At 37.9% G+C, this 19936-nt stretch overlaps 1 protein-coding gene across 1 annotated transcript in view; it reads right to left on the reverse strand.

Annotated features, from left to right (window-relative positions):
* The window catches only part of OTOGL (otogelin like), a 174013-nt gene that overhangs the window by 86334 nt on the left and 67743 nt on the right, over positions 1–19936 (reverse strand). The window contains exons 24-25 of the mRNA XM_027543285.1: positions 8860–8967; positions 7962–8100 (exon numbers count right to left, since the gene is read on the reverse strand). Of these exons, the coding sequence (XP_027399086.1) occupies positions 7962–8100; positions 8860–8967 (247 nt within the window). The remainder of the gene's footprint in view (positions 1–7961; positions 8101–8859; positions 8968–19936) is intronic.

Below are 19936 nucleotides of genomic sequence, written 5' to 3' on the forward strand. Positions count from 1 at the left end.
GTTTTTTCTTAATGCAACTTCTAGAGAAATTAGGAAGAGTTTAGAAATGGTTGAGGAGAAAATTCAATTGTAGGTTATAGGGAATGTTTAGTTTCAGAGAATGTTATGTAATCTCTCACACTCTAAATCTAACCTGCTCTTCATCTCCTCACCCTCACCTGCCTTCAGCTACTCCCCTCTCCAATCTACCAAGAACTCACTCTCTGGAAACACGGTTTCTGATTTTGTATCCCATTTTCATGAATTGGTTTCAATAGTTCTATAGATCCTGGAAGTTCATTGTAAAAGATTGTTTTGAGTATGCATAATTTTCTAGGAAGAAAGGCCATGGTTTTCATTACATCTTTGAAGTCCTTATCGCTATGAAAGTTAAAGCCCCGATGCTCTGAGTCCTTCCACTAACTTGTGAAAGGTGGGATATCATAGAAAGGAAAGTGACAATTCTCTCAAGCGTCTGGAAATGATATAGGTCTTGATATAAATTCTCCATACTTAGTTTTTTATATCACCAACAATATGAATATTAGCACAGCATATTTCTTGGTTTGGCCAAATTCTGTCTTATTAGGAATTACTATAGCACATTGCCTAGAAGACAGGTTTACATGAATGCTGTTGACAGAGTAATTAATGTGTCTCTTTGTGACCCAGTTTTCCTTCCTTCATAGGAACTGAGAACTTTTTCTTCTTCTTAACAATTCTTTTCGAAAGTATTGCCTAAATTTTGAAAAGAAGAATAATAAGGGTCATTAAGATGATTATGGCATTGTATTTCTCAAAAAAAATAAATAATGCCATACTTTTCTGCCCTTATGAATGATTTTCAAAGAAGAAACATATATATCATCAGGGTTTTGTTTTGCTTCCTCTCTGTTGTTGTTATTCAGTCAGTCAGTCATGTCTGACCCTTTGTGACCCTATGGACTCCGCACACCAGGCTTCCCCATCTTTCACCATCTCCCAGAGTTTGCTCAAACTCATGTCCATTGAATCAGTGATGCCATCCAATCATCTCATCCACTGTCATCCCCTTCTCCTCCTGCCTTCAGTCTTTCCCAGCATCAGGGTCTTTTGCAATGAGTCAGTTCTTTGCAACCGGTGGCCAAAGTATTGGAGTTTCAGCTTCAGCATCAGTCCTTCCAATGAATATTCAGGATTGATTTCCTTTAGGATTGACTGGTTTGATCTCCTTGCAGTCCAAGGGACTCTCAAGAGTCTTCTCCAGCACCACAGTTTGAAAGCATCAATTCTTTGGCACTCAGCCTTCTTTATGCTCCAACTCTCACATCCATACATGACTACTGGAAAAATCAAGCTTTGACTATAAGAACCTTTGTCAGCAAGAGTTATTAGATTAAGGGATCTGAAAAGCTGGCTGCAAGGATTTCTATTGCCATTACATTTCCATTACTATTAATTAAAGTGCCTCAGTATTAGCTTTAGTCTATATATTAACTCAGAAATGCCAAGAAGTAGTCTATATTGTATGGTCTGCCTGGTAATATCATGTTATGCTGACAGTAACTTGAAACAATATCGATTCCTATGAGCCATGTTTCTCCAATTTCCATTTCTAATATATTTCAAGCTAATATTAGGTTTGAAGATAATGCTACAGAGTTGCCAAGCAACACAGTAAGAAATGATTACAAAACTAGAGTAAAAAGGTCAAGAGCCATGTGCCACACGGATTCCTCAAAACTTCTATGTTTAGATACTGAAAACATTGATAGAGAATATTCTCCCAACTGATTCTGAACTATAAAACATCAGTACCTCTCAAGGTAATATATTATTTTACTTGACATGTCAGTTTAAGACTTGTCATAGTCCCAGCCCCTTTGAAGGATAACTATACCACGGAAAGTCACTGCTGATACAGCAGCCTCAGGCAGCCATGCTTCGTGTTCCACAGCTGAATGGCCTCAAAGCAGCACTTTCTTTGATGGGCCAAGGGACTGTATTGCGCATACACACACACACACACACACACACACAAAGACAACTCTAGCCAATTAGATTCTCTCTCACATTTCACCCAAAAGGAAAAGACAGGAAGCAAAAGATCATACGCTTATTTTTTAAAAGAAATGCTTACATCTCAACTGTACAATGTGTTTTGGTCTTTAATTTGTTCTTTACTTTTATCATTTTCTTTTTCACTTACTTATAGTCCCTGAATATACATTTAAAATTTTACTAGTTAATTCCATCATCTCTTTCATAACCTCTGGAAGACAGAAAATATTTTTATTTTATGGGGGATAAATTTTATTCACAGTGAAGTTTTCATATAATGTTTACATGCTACTTCTTTTTCTCTCTCTTTTGAAGTGCCACACTGTTTTATAATTACTGTGCCATTAATTTTCATTTTACTCTTATTTGACAGAGAAAGCTCCATCTAGATCTTTATATTTGCTTAAATAGAGTGTAATGATTTCCTTTGACTTCTTTTCCTCTCTGTTTTCATTTCCCTAGATAGACAGACGGATGGATGATGAATAGATAAATACATACACACATATACAAATACATACAGGTCTACCCTTCAAGATATTATGAGATTACAAGCAACTAAGAATCTTATAGAGAAGATAGACATGAAAATATGGAACTTGTGAGACCTAGTGTTTTAAGAAAGAGCTCACCAGAAGAGCCTGAGGAGGGGTCAGAGACAAAGACCAGCAGAGGCGGAAGAAATACCTCAGAGAATACAAAGCAAGAAGTACTTCCAAAAAGGAAGATAAGCATTAAAAAGTTTGAACTGGATTTTGCAAATGTCATCATTAACTTTTACAGTTGCAATTTTATATGAATCTTGTGATTTGGTGATTTAGACTCTCTCACACCAGTCTAAATTTTGAAGGAGGCAAGACTCATATCTATGTTGCACATCCTTTACCTTCACTTTTCAGCATAGGACCTGACACACAGAAATCACACAGAAAAATAGTGATATGAAAAATGATGCAAGGTATAAACATTTGAGAGCAGTATTAGAAGGGTTTTCAGAGACCAGGAGAGCACCAAACGTTTGTGGTATCAACTGAACAGAATGCTGAAAAATCAAATCTAGAACAAGTTATAGGAAGAAAACTAGCAGGGCTGTGGCTTGTCATAGACAATGGAAGCAAAGTTTGACTCTGAAATCTGGGAGTTGGAATATTAAATTTCTCACTTTTGCTAAAAACACCCAATGTTCTCTTTCTCTGAGCTTATAGCACAGGTCAAGTTGCTGTTTGCTTTCTCAACTCTCTTTACTCTTAAAAAAGTCTTACCTCAGGAAATACAATTATGACTTTGTCATAGGTCTGCTTCACTATACGTAAAAAATAATGGGCTATATTCCAAGCGCTATTTACAGTATAGTACAGTATAACATAAACAGCCTCAAAATGAATAAAATAGCAGAGAACCTGAATTTTTAAAGTTTGATAAACATAAACAAAGATAGGGTAAGTATTTGCTTGGAACTGTTTCCTAAGACTCCACAATCCAGAGATTAAAAAACAGGTTTACTATTCCTTTGAATGTCAGAGTCAAGTAACATTATACTTTAAGATAAAGTTGAGTAAGTATTAATTTTTAAAAGTCCAATTGGCAAATAAAAGTGAAATTTTTATGAATTAGATTACTATATCCTTCATAGGGCCCAAAAAAGTAAATGATAAGTTTTACCAAATAAAAATGCTTTACAAATGACAAAGATAAAGCCTAGAATTTGTAATCAAGACAGGGAGGAAAGAGAGCTGCCTGACAAAGAAGAAGGAATTAAATATGCTATCCACAGAAGTGAATGCTGCCTCTGAAAAAGCAGCAAGTCAATGAATGGTGTTGGCAGTCATTCTATCCTTCTCAAAGGAAATGCTGATTCTCAAAAAAAAACAAAAAAACAAACAAAAAAAAACCTTGCCATGAAAAAGAGAAGCAGATGGAATAAGGAAAAAAAAAATTATAAAACTATTGCAGTAGAAAATCTCAAGCATTGAAAAATTTACTATCTGACATGATAACATTTCAAAGCCATGACTACTAGGCTGCATTTGTTAATCACTAATTTGTCTTTGGTATGAAATAATTATCTACTCCATAGTCAACTAAACTATTTCTTGGCTTGTCAAAAATATGTTGGTCAAACTAACCCATCCATTCTGGGGTCCTGGTTCTGGTTTATTAATTTCAATAAATATGCTCATTATAATACAATCAATAATTCACTAGTATAATTCTAATTAATTACTAACATAAGTTTTCTTTTCTTAATTTTCAAAGATTATTTTTTGTAAGCACATTTTATTTTTTTAAAGAACATTATTAAATAAAAAAGCATAATTCTGCTTGGCAGAGGAAAAAAAATATATACAATTCTAAAACTTACAACTTTAGATTTTTCATACTCTTTATACCTAATTTTTGCTACATGAACCCTAATGATAGATCTTAACCCAGATATTTAACATTTTATCCAAATGTTGGACTGATACTTCCTGCGACATGTCTTCTCACTTACAGGGAGGCATATCTCATTAAAACTTGGGACTGAATATGATGTATGTATTTTTACAGAAGAATATAGCAGCAAATTAAAGTGATGAGAGGAAATGGGGTTTACAAACCTGAAAACCAAACTTTAATGGCTCTCGCCTGCCAAATAAAATGGCACTCTTATATTCAGTACCAATAAAAATGACTGTTATCATCATTCAGCATCAGACATAAGAAGATAATTTCATTTTGTCAGGAATCAGAATTGAGACAAATATTCTACTTTCTGCACAGTCACTTTTCTGTGTACTTGAAACTAACATAATATTGTGAATTAATTATACTTCAATTAAGAAAAATCATTATTTGAAAATACAATGGAAAATACTATGATTTCTCTACTGCAAAGACAGATGAGTTAAGGAAGAGCCAGGCAGATCAAATAAGTAGTTATTAAGGGTTTGCTAAATGCCCAGCATTTTGCAAAATGATGGAGGGGAAGGAAAAAAGAAATATAGAGTATGATCCCTGTTTTCAAAACTTCAGAATTTTCTTGGAGAAATCTACCCTAATATATAGAGAAGGAACGTCTTTGCTAACACAGTTTACATTTAATAGGCCCTGAAAATTGCGTACTAAAGAATGAAATGATAATATATGGGCAAAGACCACACATTGGAAAATGTTTACAAAGATGGTAATACATGGACAAGGTTTAAAATGCTTTTAGTAAATACTTCTAAATAATTTTTCCATACACAAAGTGAAAACAAATTTGGCAGAATTTTTGCTTTGCTACTTAAAATGAAACCACAAAAAGCATCATTAATTAACCTTAATGATATATTCAGTGTTTGATACAGTATTGTCAATGATTGATGGTCATATTTGATACAGTATTGTCCATGATACTTTGTTTTTTCTGGATATGACAAAGTTTACTATTCAGAAGAAGAGGAGAATTTCAAAAATAGTTACAATTGGTGTTTTAAAGAAGGAAATGATTTACATTCTTCCTATTCAAAGAGTGGACAATGGACATGAAACATCAGAGTAGTTTATTTAAAATTGCAGACTCCAAGATACTGCTCCAAACACATAAAATCAGAACCTAGATTTTACCAAGATTTCCAAGTTATATGCATACATAATAAAGTTTAAGAACACTGCTCTATATACTTCATGTTGAAGGCATGTGTATGCATGTATAACAAATATAAGATTACTAATTAAGTGTAACTTTTTGAATTCTACCCTCTTAAAAAATGGTTAAAAACAGAGCAAGTAATTTTTTTAGCTCTTATAATACAACCATAATTGTGCTAGCCCTAGTGAGGAACCCAAAAGAAGTGTAACACTGAACCCTGACATAAAATGATACATGACCTAACTGAGCATATAAAATAATCAGAATGTAATGGATTGCTTACTTTTGACATGAGGACTATCAAATATTGTAGGATGAGTAAGAACAGAACAGATAAATATGAACTAGAAAAGTCACTTTGAGGGAGTAGAGCCAATCAGGTACAGAAAAATACCCTGAGAAAAACCCTTGAAGGATTTTCCTGAGAAGTTCAATTTTATGGAAGCCAGTAAATGGGAGTCAGCAGCAGTTCTTAAAAAGCAATGACATGATAGCAATGTGAGTCTTAGAAAGGTTAACAGAACGAAAAATATGTATTATGATAGGGATGAACTTGAGTCAGAAGACAGCCTAGAAGTTGAAGGTCAAAGCTGTCCATGTCAATTTGGAACTCATCAGCTTGTAGGTGAGGTTAAGATTAAAGAGGTGGATGAACTTAAGCATTAGGAGAAAAGGAGAGAGACCCAAGCACAGACATCCAGTTTAGTAAACATTCAGTGGACAAGTGTTCCCAGCATGGTGCCCAGAGCTACTAAAACAATGGTGACTAGGGTTTGGTCCTTGCCCTGAAGGGGCCAACTCCGTCATCTATGGTCTAGGACTTATGCAAAAAGAAAAGGCAACAAAGAGACAAAGAAGGAACCAGAAGAGATAGTGAAGGACTACAAGAGCGTAACAGCCAGAAATGCAAAAGAAGAGGGTTCTTAAGGAACATCAGAACACCTAAATATCAAGGGAAGCAAGGATTTGGTATAAAATCAGTCTGAAACATTATGAGGGGGAAAAAAAAAGTATCAGTTTACGCATTCAAATCTCTAAATTGCTTTTTACTTTTCCAGGCTTCTCAATTGACAACCTAAACTTCAAGACGTAAGAAAATCTTCATGTAAAATTATTTGCAAAATACTTGTTTGAAGAGGACAAATACTCATAGAATGGATATGTATTCTCTGTGCCTTTCCTGTGCTCCAAGATAAAACCACACACGCACGCACACACACCCTACAGGCAACTTGTCATCTTCTATAATTTTCTAACTACCAAATTCATTCCAAGGGATTTATTCTTTAAGAAACTTAAAACTGTTCATAAAGGAGGCTAAAAATAGTACTGAAAGGGAAACTCAGTGGTTTCCCTTGAAACATAGCAGGAGATTTGCTGAAGTCTGGAAGGCTATGATTTACTGTTTGTTTTTTATTTAAAATAACTAATACAAAATGGGAATGTGCCTACTTTCCTGACATATGCTAAAAACATAAAAGCCTTACCCAGAAGAAAACACACATTCAAGAAAATCACAGGTTACCTTGCTGGATGAAAAGATGTTATTTTGCTTATTCTTGGGCAACTTCTTCCTAAAACTTTTAAGGATTCTATCAGATATACAAAGCCCAGGGTTTAACCAAAGCATATCAACAAAATAGCATGTCTAGAAATGAGAATAATGTCATTTTAATTGCTACAACTATAAACAAATACATGGTCCAATACATGATTTAATGTGCTATATTTACATTCACCAAATTAAACCAAGAAAAATAAAAATGGTTGATATTTACTGAGAAGTTACTAAATAGTAAGTACTATATGCAAGCTTTACATATATTTATTTCATTCAACCCTGAGAACTACCCCTGGGAGATAGGGACAATTATTATCCTCATTTTACAAATGAGAAGTCAGAGGCACAGAAAGGTTATGAAATTAGCTCATCACTTACAAATAATAAAACTTAACAATTAGTTAAGGAAATTAATTTAAAATTGCTGTAGCTTTTAGAAGTTTTACTAATGATATGTAGATGTGCTATGTCATGGGTCTACCATACTTGTTTTTTTACACGCTCTACATAACTGTAACTAAAGCAAGCAATTGTGACATTGGCTTCCCAGGTGGCTCAGCAGTAAAAGCAACCGCCTGCAATGCAGGAAACCTTGGCTTGATCCCCGGGTCAGGAAGATACCCCGGAGAAGGAAATGGCAACCTACTCCAGTATTCTTGCATGGGAAATCCCATGGATAGAGGAGCCTGGAAGGCTATGGTCTATGGGGTGGCAAACAGTAGGACATGACTTAGCGACCAAACAGCAGTAACAACTGTGACATACCTTTATCAAAAATACCTGGCAATCACTGATATAATCATATTCCAGTCCATCAAAAGAATGATAATGCCGGTCCCCATATATTGTGCATACTGCTGGGCATGGATAATATGTGCAATTGAACATTCCTCGTCGACAAACACTATTAGAAAACAACATCAACATTGTTACCTTTCTAGGAAATGCGGCTCTAATTAGTATTTCTCAGGGAGCATAAGTATTGGAAGGTTTGTATTCAAGGGTATTCACTGTGTCAATAGCGCTTATAAATATGGCCAATTCTTTCTGATAACATTTTATTACAGGGATAGATAAGGCATATATTTACCACTCTGTCTTAAGACATCACAAACAAGCCTAGAAATTGTGCCTGGGTCACTTGAAAACAGGTGATGGAATGAAAAACTAAAGATATACCTGCCGGTCGCCAAAAGACTACAATGTTATCTCTTTTCCTTGAGTCCATTTCAATACCTTTTGTTGTTATTGTTCAGTCACAGACAGGACTTATTCACAAGCTTGAATTTTTATCCACATTTCAAGGATACTGTATTTTAATTTTATCTTATGGTATTCTTTTGGATTATTTTCAAACAAAATTTTCCATCAAATATGACCTTCTCTTTGGAACATTTATTATTTATAAATTTGAGATATGTTTTTCCTATTATATTTTCAAATTATCATAGTTCATTTTTTGCTTCTTGGTCAAACAAATAGGCATAAAAATAATGATCCCCCTGTAGGTAGTAGCTTCCCATTAATTCCTGAAGGCCTTTAAAATCGTATTTACTCAGATTTGGTTTGCTTTCTTATGAAATTCGTCACATTAAGTAAATACAACATGAGTGAAACTAGCACAATTTCTTAGAGAAGTTGTGAAATAAACGGATCTCATTACCAGGTATAGCATGGTGTAGCAATCACTTCTCCTGAGAGGTACTCCCAATCTTTCCAAATACAGGGACAGCTTTCAGGAATGTAACACTTTCCTTTGTGCTCTGCCATCCTTTCGAGTGAAGAAGCAAATGCTATTTAATATCAACTACCAATTTCAGTTTTTAAAAAAATCAGCAATCTTGCCATATTCAAAATCATCTACATTGGTTACAACAGCTGTAAGCATGTTCTGTCTAACCTGTGGAAGAGTCAAATCCAGGCTTTCTCCCCCATTTTACCACACAGTATCTTTCATATCACAGAAATAAAGGCCAGGCAAATGACTGGATGCAATATTTTAAACTTTTTGCTATCGCTTAGTACAATAAAACAGAGACAGGAGCCTAAATTTCTGGGTAACATGAGGTATTCTGAAAAGACAATTAAAGAGGAAGGAAGGCTACCTTTCTTCAATATTTGCTTCAAATATTAACACAGAAGTCAGGAATCCTGACTTCTTGCCTCCGCTCTCAAATATAAATAATCACCTATGTTCCCCTAGTTCTCTGCTTCCTCACTCACAGTTCATCTAACACAGTAAAGTGAGTCTTTATTTAATGTGTATGTTGTCCACTTGACTTTAAGTTTCACTCCAAAAGACCATGAATATCCTGCTAATGGTTGTGTTCCAATGTCTAGCACAGAGCAGACCCTCAGTAGTTGCGTAAAGGTGAAGGTGTGAAACTATCTATATGAATGATGCATCATCTCATTCGGTTTGCTTTCTTTAGACAACAATGCCCTGAAGCCCATAATTTCTCCCCTTAACCTTCCCAAACTTTCAGTCACTTTCCCTGAGCACAGCATCTTCTGCCTAGAAAACTAAAAGATTTTTTTCTCACCACTGAAGATCCAGTTTAGTGCAATCTTTTTAGTGCATTCTTTTATGTACCACACTCCCTATATGCAGCAATCTATACAAACCTTTATTGGAGGGTTCATCCAACGAACTGCAAGTAATTCATTAAATGTCTTATAGAGAAAACAATAACAAAAACTAGTATTTTTGAGTGTTAACCATGGCCCAGCCATTGTTTCACTCACTTTACATGTATCATTGACTCATCTAATCCTAATGACAATTCCATAAGGTAGATTCTATTGTTTTCTTACATGTGTGTGTTCTAGTACTGTCTTCCCTATATCTTAACAAATTTCCCACACATTAGGTAGTTTGTAAACACTGGATGTTGAATTGTTTAGATAAGGGATGCCTCACTGAACTGCACCAAATTTTTTTTTTTTAATTCTCATTTCTTTTATTTCCTAAAGTATCATTCACTTCAGTTGTTAATTGAAGTATAGCTGATTTAATGGCCATCTGGTGATGTCCATGTGTAGAGTCACCTCTTGTGTTGTTGGAAGAGGGTGTTTGCTATGGCCAGTGTGTTCTCCTAGCAAAACTCTGTTAGCCTTTGATTTGTAATATTATATTAGCTTCTGGTGTACAGCATAGTGATTCAGTATTTTTGTAGATTATACTACATTAAATGTGATAAATACAATTCTTATACAACCAGCCAAAGTAGTGGTTTTAAATGGTTATGCTGATGACTGATGAGTTTTTCATAACACATAACATAATCAAACATAACATAACATAATCAAAACTGGAAGAAGGAAGAAGAGAGCTGTAAATCACTATGAGTTGTCTGCTTTAAGCAGGTTTGGGAAGTGGGGTTAGTCATAAAATAAACATTTGCTGAGCACCTACCATATGACTGGTGTGCTGCATATACTCAACCATCTATGAAGTAGATAGTACATTTGTTTTTAAAAAAAAAAAAAAACAAACAAAGTTGAGACTCCACGTGGTTAAGATTTACCCTGAGGTACTTTAGCTAATAAGAAAGAGGGTCAGCATTTTATCCCGGTTTTGTATGTCTCTTTCTGCTATATTACTTTACATTTATTTAACCCACAGTGATTTCCAAACTAAAGTTCATTTGTACTTGAAAAACTGCTGGGACTATAAGAAGCCCCACAAAAACAAGTGATACCAGGCTTATCATCCTAAAATAAGCCCCCCAAGTCACATGGAAGTCAATCCAAATCATAGTACCATAAGCAACTTTATAATAGAAAGTTCTATGTTACAAAATTATTTCTAAACAGGCAGAAGACTCTTCATCAATTCAAACTTTATTTATTTCAATAAAACAAGAGAAGGTGGAAGAAAATGACTTTAAGTTTTTATAATAAAATTTGACCAATAAATTAATCATTATTGAAATAAAAGTCAAAGAGGACAGCAAATAGATATTTTCTAAAATAATAGCATCAACCACAAGCATATGAAACAAAATTAGGACGTAGTTTTATCTAATCAGCCATGCATCCCTGAGTCATAATCAAGTCAAATAAATCAAGTAATGTTGTAGGGCTCAATTAGTTTACTATAAAACAAAGGTTTTATTTCCTTTGTCCTTTTTACTAAAATGCCTTCCTTGCTTGTCTGCTCTATGGTCTGATTTCTACCTGCCTTTATTTTCCCATGCAAGGTTTTGTTCTTCCACACTCCTTCTGTGTCCTTTCTTTAATAAAGAGATTGGTACAGTCCCAAGTTACTTGTCTCTTCAACCTATTTCAGGTGGGGACCATTTAGACAAATGTGAATCTCCTGGGAAACAGACCACAAAACCTCTCTCTTCTTTGCTCCTGGCTGATATGAATTGAGCTCAGAAATCACTTTGTGTGAATATGTTCATCGAGAAAGAATGGGTGACCTGTTTGCTTTAGGTGGCTCTCCCTCTGTGCACTGCTTCTATTCATCATCAGAAGAGGGAAGGCCAGTGAGGCCAGATTCCACGTGTGCCTGCGAGGACATGAATAGCCACCAGATTCTGTATTTACCTTCCATGAGTACTAGGGATTTCTGCTACTAAAGGAAATTTACAAAGGTAAGAGTAAATTAGGCTTCCATAAAATAAAAGTGAAAGAAAGTGAAAGTCACTCAGGCGTGTCCAACTCTTTGCAACCCCATGGACTATACAGTCCATGGAATTCTCCAGGCCAGAATACTGGAGTGGGTAGCCTCTCCCTTCTCCAGGGGATCTTCCCAACCCAGGGATCAAACCCAGGTCTCCAAAATTACAGGCGGATTCTTTACCAGATGAGCCACAAGAGAAGCCCGCCATAAAATAGTCACCCATATTTATTGAGTATACACACATGTGCACAAATACACAAACATGCCACATTTCACAATGCTTAATTGGGTCTTTAGAGGAACTTGCAGAAAAAGCATTCAGCTAATACCTACAGGGCTGGGATCTGAAACAAGTGTGTCTGAAGCCAGAGCTCCCACTGTTGCCCACTGCCCTAAACAACCTCAACACACCACTTTATGTAACATCCATTAGATAAGGAAACTGGTATTAATAATATAACTTAACATCAACAACAGTAATAGCCAACAGAATATACAAAAGAGGGGCAGTCCCAAAATGGCAGAGGAATAGGATGGGGAGACCACTTTCTCCCCCACAAATTCATCAAAAGATCATTTGAATGCTAAGCAACTTCCACAAAACAACTTCTGAACGCTGGCAGAGGACACCAGGCACCCAGAAAGGCAGCCTGTTCCCTTCAAAATGAGGTAGGACAAAATATAAAAGACAAAAAGAGAGACAAAAGAGAAGGACAGAGACCCATCCTGAGGAGGGAGTCGTGAAGGAGGACAAGTTTCCAAATAGCAGGTAAACCCTCTCACCCTGGGTCTGTGAGGAGTTATGGAATCTCAGAGGGCAACATAAATAGGGGGAGAGGTGGTGTGGAAAAAACACAAAATCCAGAGAATATGTGCCTAACCGCAACTCCCGGCAGAGAAGTAGCCCAGACGCTCGCATCTGCCACCCATGAGCGCGGACTGGACAGGGAGGCGCGGGTTGCATCATTGGTGCTTAGGGTAAGGACTGGGCCTCAATGCCCTGAGGACAACCTGAGGGAGCTAATGTAAGATAGCAACCCAAACTGTGGGATAGCCAGAGACAGACAGAGAAAGAGAACTTTCCCGCCAAAGGCTCTAAACTAACACGCAGCCTGGCCGGCTCACAGAACAAAGGATTGAGCGAATACCAAAGGAGAGTTAGCTGGCTGCGTGCAGGCCTCTCCTCTCCACGCCTTCTGCCAGAGGTGGAGAGGCAGGCGTGCAACAGCCAGAGCCGGAAGGCAAGGGGCAATCTCAGCCTCAGAAATGGCATCCTCCACCAAACTGTGAGCAGGCTCCCAATTGCTAACCAAGTCTTCCTGGGATCCTGGACGGTTGACATCTGCCAGGAGGGTCGAAGCCTGACATCAGCTCCCCAGAGGAGACACGGCACAGCTGAGACAGTGCTCTCGCAGTGCACCTGGGGAACCGAGCAGCCAGGACTAGGGAGGTGATTAAGATGCACAGACCACCTCGGACAGTGTGCTCGCAAAGCAGTTGGCCGCCTGAGCTGCTCAAACCTGGGAAAGGCACAAAACGCACACCCAACCAAGTCTGTGCCCTTGTGGGGTACCCGAGAACCTGAACCTGAGTGGCTTAGACCTGGGAAGTGCATGAAATGCTGGGTCTGCTTTGGACAGCACCCCCGCAGAGCAACCTGGAGCCTGAGCAACATAGACCCGGAGAGCACACGCTCCATGAGCTGGGGCAAACCCAGTATGGTCCATACACTGCAAGCACTCCCCATACATGCAAGTGAAATTTGTTTGCAGTGTTCCTCCCTCCCCACAACACAACTGAACAAGTGAGCTTAAATAAGTGACCACCTTCACCTGCTTGTGTCAGGGCGGAAATTAGACACTGAAGAGACTTGTAAACAGAGGAAGCCAAAATAAACAAAGAAGAGGGAACTGCTCTGGAAGTCACAGGTGCAACAGATTAAAGCCCTGTAGTTAACATTGACTAAGCATTAAAAAGGGTTTATAAACCTAGAGAAGAAGTATAATCTGGAAAAAGGAACTATCTGAAACTGAACTGACCCCACACTGCCCACAACAGCTCCAGAGAAATTCCTAGACATATATTTACTATTATCATTTTTTTTTATTTTATTTTATTTTTAAACTTTACATAATTGTATTAGTTTTGCCAAATATCAAAATGAATCCGCCACAGGTATACATGTGTTCCCCATCCTGAACCCTCCTCCCTCCTCCCTCCCCATACCATCCCTCTGGGTTGTCCCAGTGCACCAGCCCCAAGCATCCAGTATCGTGCATCGAACCTGGACTGGCAACTCGTTTCTTACATGATATTTTACATGTTTCAATGTCATTTTTTATTTGTAAATTTTTTTTTATTTTTAAGTTCTTTATTACTCATTTAATTTTCATTTTTATAACCTGTTATTACCTTTCAAAAAAAGGCCTTATTTTTAAAGCAAATTTCATATATATATATTTATAATTTTTGTGATTGACTTTGTTTTGTATTTTTAGTATTATATTTTTGAGGGTCTAACCTCTAGATTTTAAATCTTTGCTTTGTGGTATTTGGTATCAATTTTGTACCTTTAAGAATCTAATCTTCAGTATCCATTTTCACTTAGGGGTGTGATTACTGGCTTGATTGCTCTCTCCCCTTTTGACTTTCTCCCAAGTCACCTCTATCTCCTCCCTCTCCCTTATCTTCTCTACTTAAATCTGTGAATCTCTCTGAGTATTCTGGGCCGTGGAGAACACTTAGGGAACTGATTACTGGTTAGATTGGTCTCTTCCCTTTTGACTCCCCCTATTCTCCTCCAACCAGTCCATTCTGAAGGAGATCAGCCCTGGGATTTCTTTGGAGGGAATGATGCTAAAGCTGAAACTCCAGTACTTTGGCCACCTCATGCGAAGAGTTGACTCATTGGAAAAGACTCTGATGCTGGGAGGGATTAGGGGCAGGAGGAGAAGGGGATGACAGAGGATGAGATGGCTGGATGGCATCACTGACTCGATGCACATGACTCTGGGTGAACTCCGGGAGTTGGTGATGGACAGAGAGGCCTGGCGTGCTGCGATTCATGGGGTCACGGGTGAACTCCGGGAGTTGGTGATGGACAGTGAGGCCTGGCGTGCTGCGATTCATGGGGTCGCAAAGAGTCGGACATGACTGAGTGACTGATCTGATCTGATCTGATTCTCCTCCTGGTCACCTCTATCTCCCTCCTCACTCTTCTCTTCTCTATGTAACTCCATGAACCTCTCTGGGTGTTCCAGACTGTGGAGAGCACATAGGGAATTGATTACTGGCTAGATTGCTCTCTCCCCTTTTGATTCCCCCTCTTCTCCTCCTGGTCACCTCTATCTCCCTCCTCCCTTTTCTCTTCTCCATGTAATTCTGTAAACCTCTCTGGGTGTCCCTCACTGTGGAGAATCTTTTCACCATTAACCTAGATATTTTATCATCTGTGCTGTATGGATGGAGAAGTCTTGAGGCTACTGTAAAAATAAGACTGAAAGCCAGAGGCAGGAGGCTTAAGTCCAAAACCTGAGAACACCAGAAAACTCCTGATTCCAAGGAACATTAACTGACAAGAGCTCATCCAAAAGCCTCCATACCTACACTGAAACCAAGCTCCACCCAAGAACCAACAAGTTCCAGAGCAAGACATACCACACTAATCTCTAGCAACACAGCAATACAGCCCTGAGCATTAAAGTATAGGCTGCCCAAAGTCATGCCAAACCCACAGACACCTCAAAACTCTCTACTAGACACTTCATTGCACTCCAGAGAGAAGAGATCCAACTCCAACCACCAGAACACCGATGCAAGCTTCCCTAACCAGGAAACCTTGACAAGACACTAGTCCAACCCCACCCACAGGGAAAAACCTTGGCAATAAAGAGGAACCACAAATTTTCAGCCTACAGAAAGGCCATCCCAAACACAGCAATCTAAACAAAATGAAAAGGCAGAGAAATATTCAGCAGGTAAAGGAACATGATAAGTGCCCACCCAAACCAAACAAGAGGAGGAGATAGGGAGTCTACCTGAAAAAGAATTCAGAATAATGATAGGAAGAATGACCCAATATCTTGAAAACAAAATGGAGTTACAGATAAATAGACTGGAGACAAGGATTGAGAAGATGCAAGAAATGTTTAACAAGGACCTAGAAGAAATTAAAAAAAGAGTTAATCAATAATGAATAATGCAATAACTGAGATCAAAAGCACTCTGGAGAGAACCAACAGTAGAATAACCGAGGCAGAAGATAGGCTAAGTGAGGTGGAAAATAGGATGGTGGAAATAAAAGAAGCAGAGAGGAAAAAGAATTAAAAGAAATGAGGACAACCTCAGAGATCTCTGGGACAATGTTAAATGCCCCAACATTCAAATCATAGGAGTCCCAGAAGAAGAAGACAAAAAGAAAGGCCATGAGAAAATACTTGAGGAGATAATATTTGAAAACTTCCCTAAAATGAGGAAGGAAATAGCCACACAAATCCAAGAAACACAGAGAGTCCCAAACAGGATAAACCCAAGGCAAAACACCCCAAGACACATATTAATCAAATTAATGAAAATCAAACACAAACAGCAAATATTAAAAGCAGCAAGGGAAAAGCAACAAATAACACACAAGGGGATTCCCATAAGGATAACAGCTGATCTTTCAGTGGAAACTATTCAGGCCAGAAGGGAATGGCAGGACATACTTAAAGTGATGAAAGAGAAAAACCTACAACCCAGATTACTATACCCAGCAAGGATCTCAATCAAATATGAAGGAGAAACCAAAAGCTTTACAGACAAACAAAAGCTGAGAGAATTTAGCACCACCAAATCAGCTCTTCAACAAATGCTAAAGGATCTTCTCTAGACATGAAACACAGAAAAGGTTTATAAACTCAAACCCAAAACAGCAAAGTAAATGGCAATGGGATCACACTTATCAATAATTACCTTAAATGTAAATGGATTGACTGCCCAACCAAAAGACAAAGACTGGCTGAATGGATACAAAACAAGACCTCAATATATGCTGTCTACAAGAGACCCACCTCAAAACAAGAGACACATACAGACGGAAAGTGAAGGGCTGGAAAAAGATATTTCATGCAAATGGAGACCAAAAGAAAGCAGGAGTAGCAATACTCACATCAGATAAAATGAATTTTAATTATTTCAAAGTAAAGGCAGTGAAAAGAGACAAAGAAGGACACTATATAATGATCAAAGGATCAATCCAAGAACATATAACTATATGCACCCAATATAGGAGCACCGTAATATGCAAGGCAAATGCTAACAAGTATGAAAGGGAAATTAACAATAACACAATAATAGTGTGGGACTTTAATACCTCAGTCACACCTATGGATAGATCATCCAAACAGAAAATTAGCAAGGAAACACAAACTTTAAATGATACAATGGACCAGTTAGACTTAAATGATATCTATAGGACATTTCACCCCAAAACAATGAATTACACCTTTTTCTCAAGTGCACACAGAGCATTCTCCAGGATAGATCACATCCTGGGCCATAACTCTAGCCTTGGTAAATTCAAAAAAATTGAAATCATTTCAAGCATCTTTTCTGATAACAGTGTGGTAAGATTAGATGTCATCCCAAGGAAAAGAAATACAAAAAGGCAAAATGTTTGCCTCAGAAGTCCTTACAAATAGCTGTGAATAGAGAAGTAAAAGGGAAAGGAGAAAGGGAAAGATATACCCATTTGAATGCAGAGTTCCAACGAATAGCAAGGAGGGATAAGAAAGCCTTTCTCAGTGATCAATGCAAAGAAATAGAGGAAAACAATAGAATGGAAAAGACTAGAGATCTCTTCAAGAAAATTAGAGATACAAAGGGAACATTTCATGCAAAGATGGGCACAATAAAGGACAGAAATGGTATGGACCTAAAAGAAGCAGAAGAGATTAAGAAGAGGTGTCCAGAATACACAGAAGAACTATACAAAAAGTTCTTCATGACCCAGATCATCATGATGGTGTGATCACCAACCTACAGCAAGACATCCTGGAATGTGAAGTCAAGTGGACCTTAGGAAGCATCACTATGAACAAAGCTAGTGGAGGTGATGGAATTCCAGTTGAGCTATTTCAAATCCTAAAAGACAATGCTGTGAAAGTGCTGCACTCAATATGTCAGCAAATTTGGAAAACTCAGCAGTGGTCACAGGACTGGAAAAGGTCGGTTTATTCCAATCCCAAATAAAGGCAATGCCAAAGAATGTTCAAACTACCACACAATTGCACTCATCTCACATGCTAGTAAAGTAATGCTCAAAATTCTCCAAGCCAGGCTTCAACAGTACATGAACCGTGAACTTCCAGATGTTCAAGCTGGATTTAGAAAAGGCAGAGGAACCAGAGATCAAATAGCCAACATCCACTGGATCAACGAAACAGCAAAAGAGTTCCAGAAAAATATCTGCTTCTGCTTTAATGACTATGCCAAAGCCTTTGACTGTGTGTACCACAACAAACTATGGAAAATTCTTCAAGAGATGGGAATACCAGACCACTTGACTTGCCTCTTGAGAAACCTGTATACAGGTCAGGAAGCAACAGTTAGAACCGGACATGTTCAGCAACAGACTGGTTCCAAATAGGAAAAGGAGTACATCAAAGCTGTATATTGTCACCCTGCTTATTTAACTTACATGCAGAGTATATCATGAGAAATGCCAGGCTGGATGAAGCACAAGCTGGAATCAAGATTGCTGGGAGAAATATCAATAACCTCAGAGATGCAGATGACACCACCCTTATGGCAGAAAGTGAAGAAGAACTAAAGAGCCTCTTGATGAAAGTGAAAGAGGATATGTAAAAGTTGGCTTAAAACTCAACATTCAGAAAACTAAGATCATGGCATCTGGTCCCATCACTTCATGGCAAACAGATGGGGAAACAATGGAAACAGTGACAGACTTTCTTTTTGGGGACTCCAAAATCACTGCAGATGCTGACTGAAGTCATGAAATTAAAAGACGCTTGCTCTTTGGAAGAAAAGCTATGACAAACATAGACAGCGTATTAAAAAGCAGAGACATTACTTTGCCAACAAAGGTTGGTCTAGTCAAAGCTATGGTTTTTCCAGTAGTCATGTATGGATGTGAGAGTTCAACTATAAAGAAAGCTGAGCACTGAAGAATTGATGCTTTCGAACTGTGGTTTTGGAGAAGACTCTTGAGAGTCCCTTGGACTGCAAGGAGATCCAACCAGTCCATCCTAAAGGAAATCAGTCCTTAATATTCCTTGGAAGGACTGACATTGAAGCTGAAACTCCAGTACTTTGACCACCTAATGCAAAGAACTGACTCATCATGACCAAGTGGGTTTTATTCCAGGGATGCAAGGATTCTTCAGTATTCACAAATCAATCAATGTGATACACAACATTAACAAATTGAAAGATAAAAATAATGTGATTATCTCAATAGATGCAGTGAAAGCCTTTTATAAAATTCAACATCCATTTGTGATAAAAACCCTCCAGAAAGCAGGAATAGAAGGAACAGACCTCAACATAATAAAAGCCATATATGACAAACCAACAGCAAACATTATCCTCAATGGTGAAAAATTGAAAGCATTTCCCCTAAAGTCAGGAACAAGACAAGGGTGCCCATTCTCACTACTACTATTCAACATAGTTTTAGAAGTTTTAGCCACAGCAGTCAGAGAAAAAAAAAGAAATAAAAGGAATCCAGATTGGAAACGAAGAAGTAAAACTCTCACTGTTTGCAGATGACATTATCCTCTATATCAGTTCAGTTCAGTTCAGTCGCTCAGTCGTGTCCGACTCTGCGACCCCATGAATCACAGCACACCAGCCCTCCCTGTCCATCACCAACTCCCGGAGTTCACCCAGACTCATGTGCATCGAGGCGGTGATGCCATCCAGCCATCTCATCCTCTGTCGTCCCCTTCTCCTCCTGCCCCCAATCCCTCCCAGCATCAGGGTCTTTTCCAATGAGTCAACACTTCGCATGAGGTGGCCAGAAAACCCTAAAGACACCACCAGAAAATTACTAGACCTAATCAATGAATATAGTAAATTCAGGATATAAAATTGATACACAGAAATCCTT

The sequence above is a fragment of the Bos indicus x Bos taurus genome, chromosome 5 (assembly GCF_003369695.1).
Source record: "Bos indicus x Bos taurus breed Angus x Brahman F1 hybrid chromosome 5, Bos_hybrid_MaternalHap_v2.0, whole genome shotgun sequence".
Lineage (NCBI taxonomy): Eukaryota > Metazoa > Chordata > Mammalia > Artiodactyla > Bovidae > Bos > Bos indicus x Bos taurus.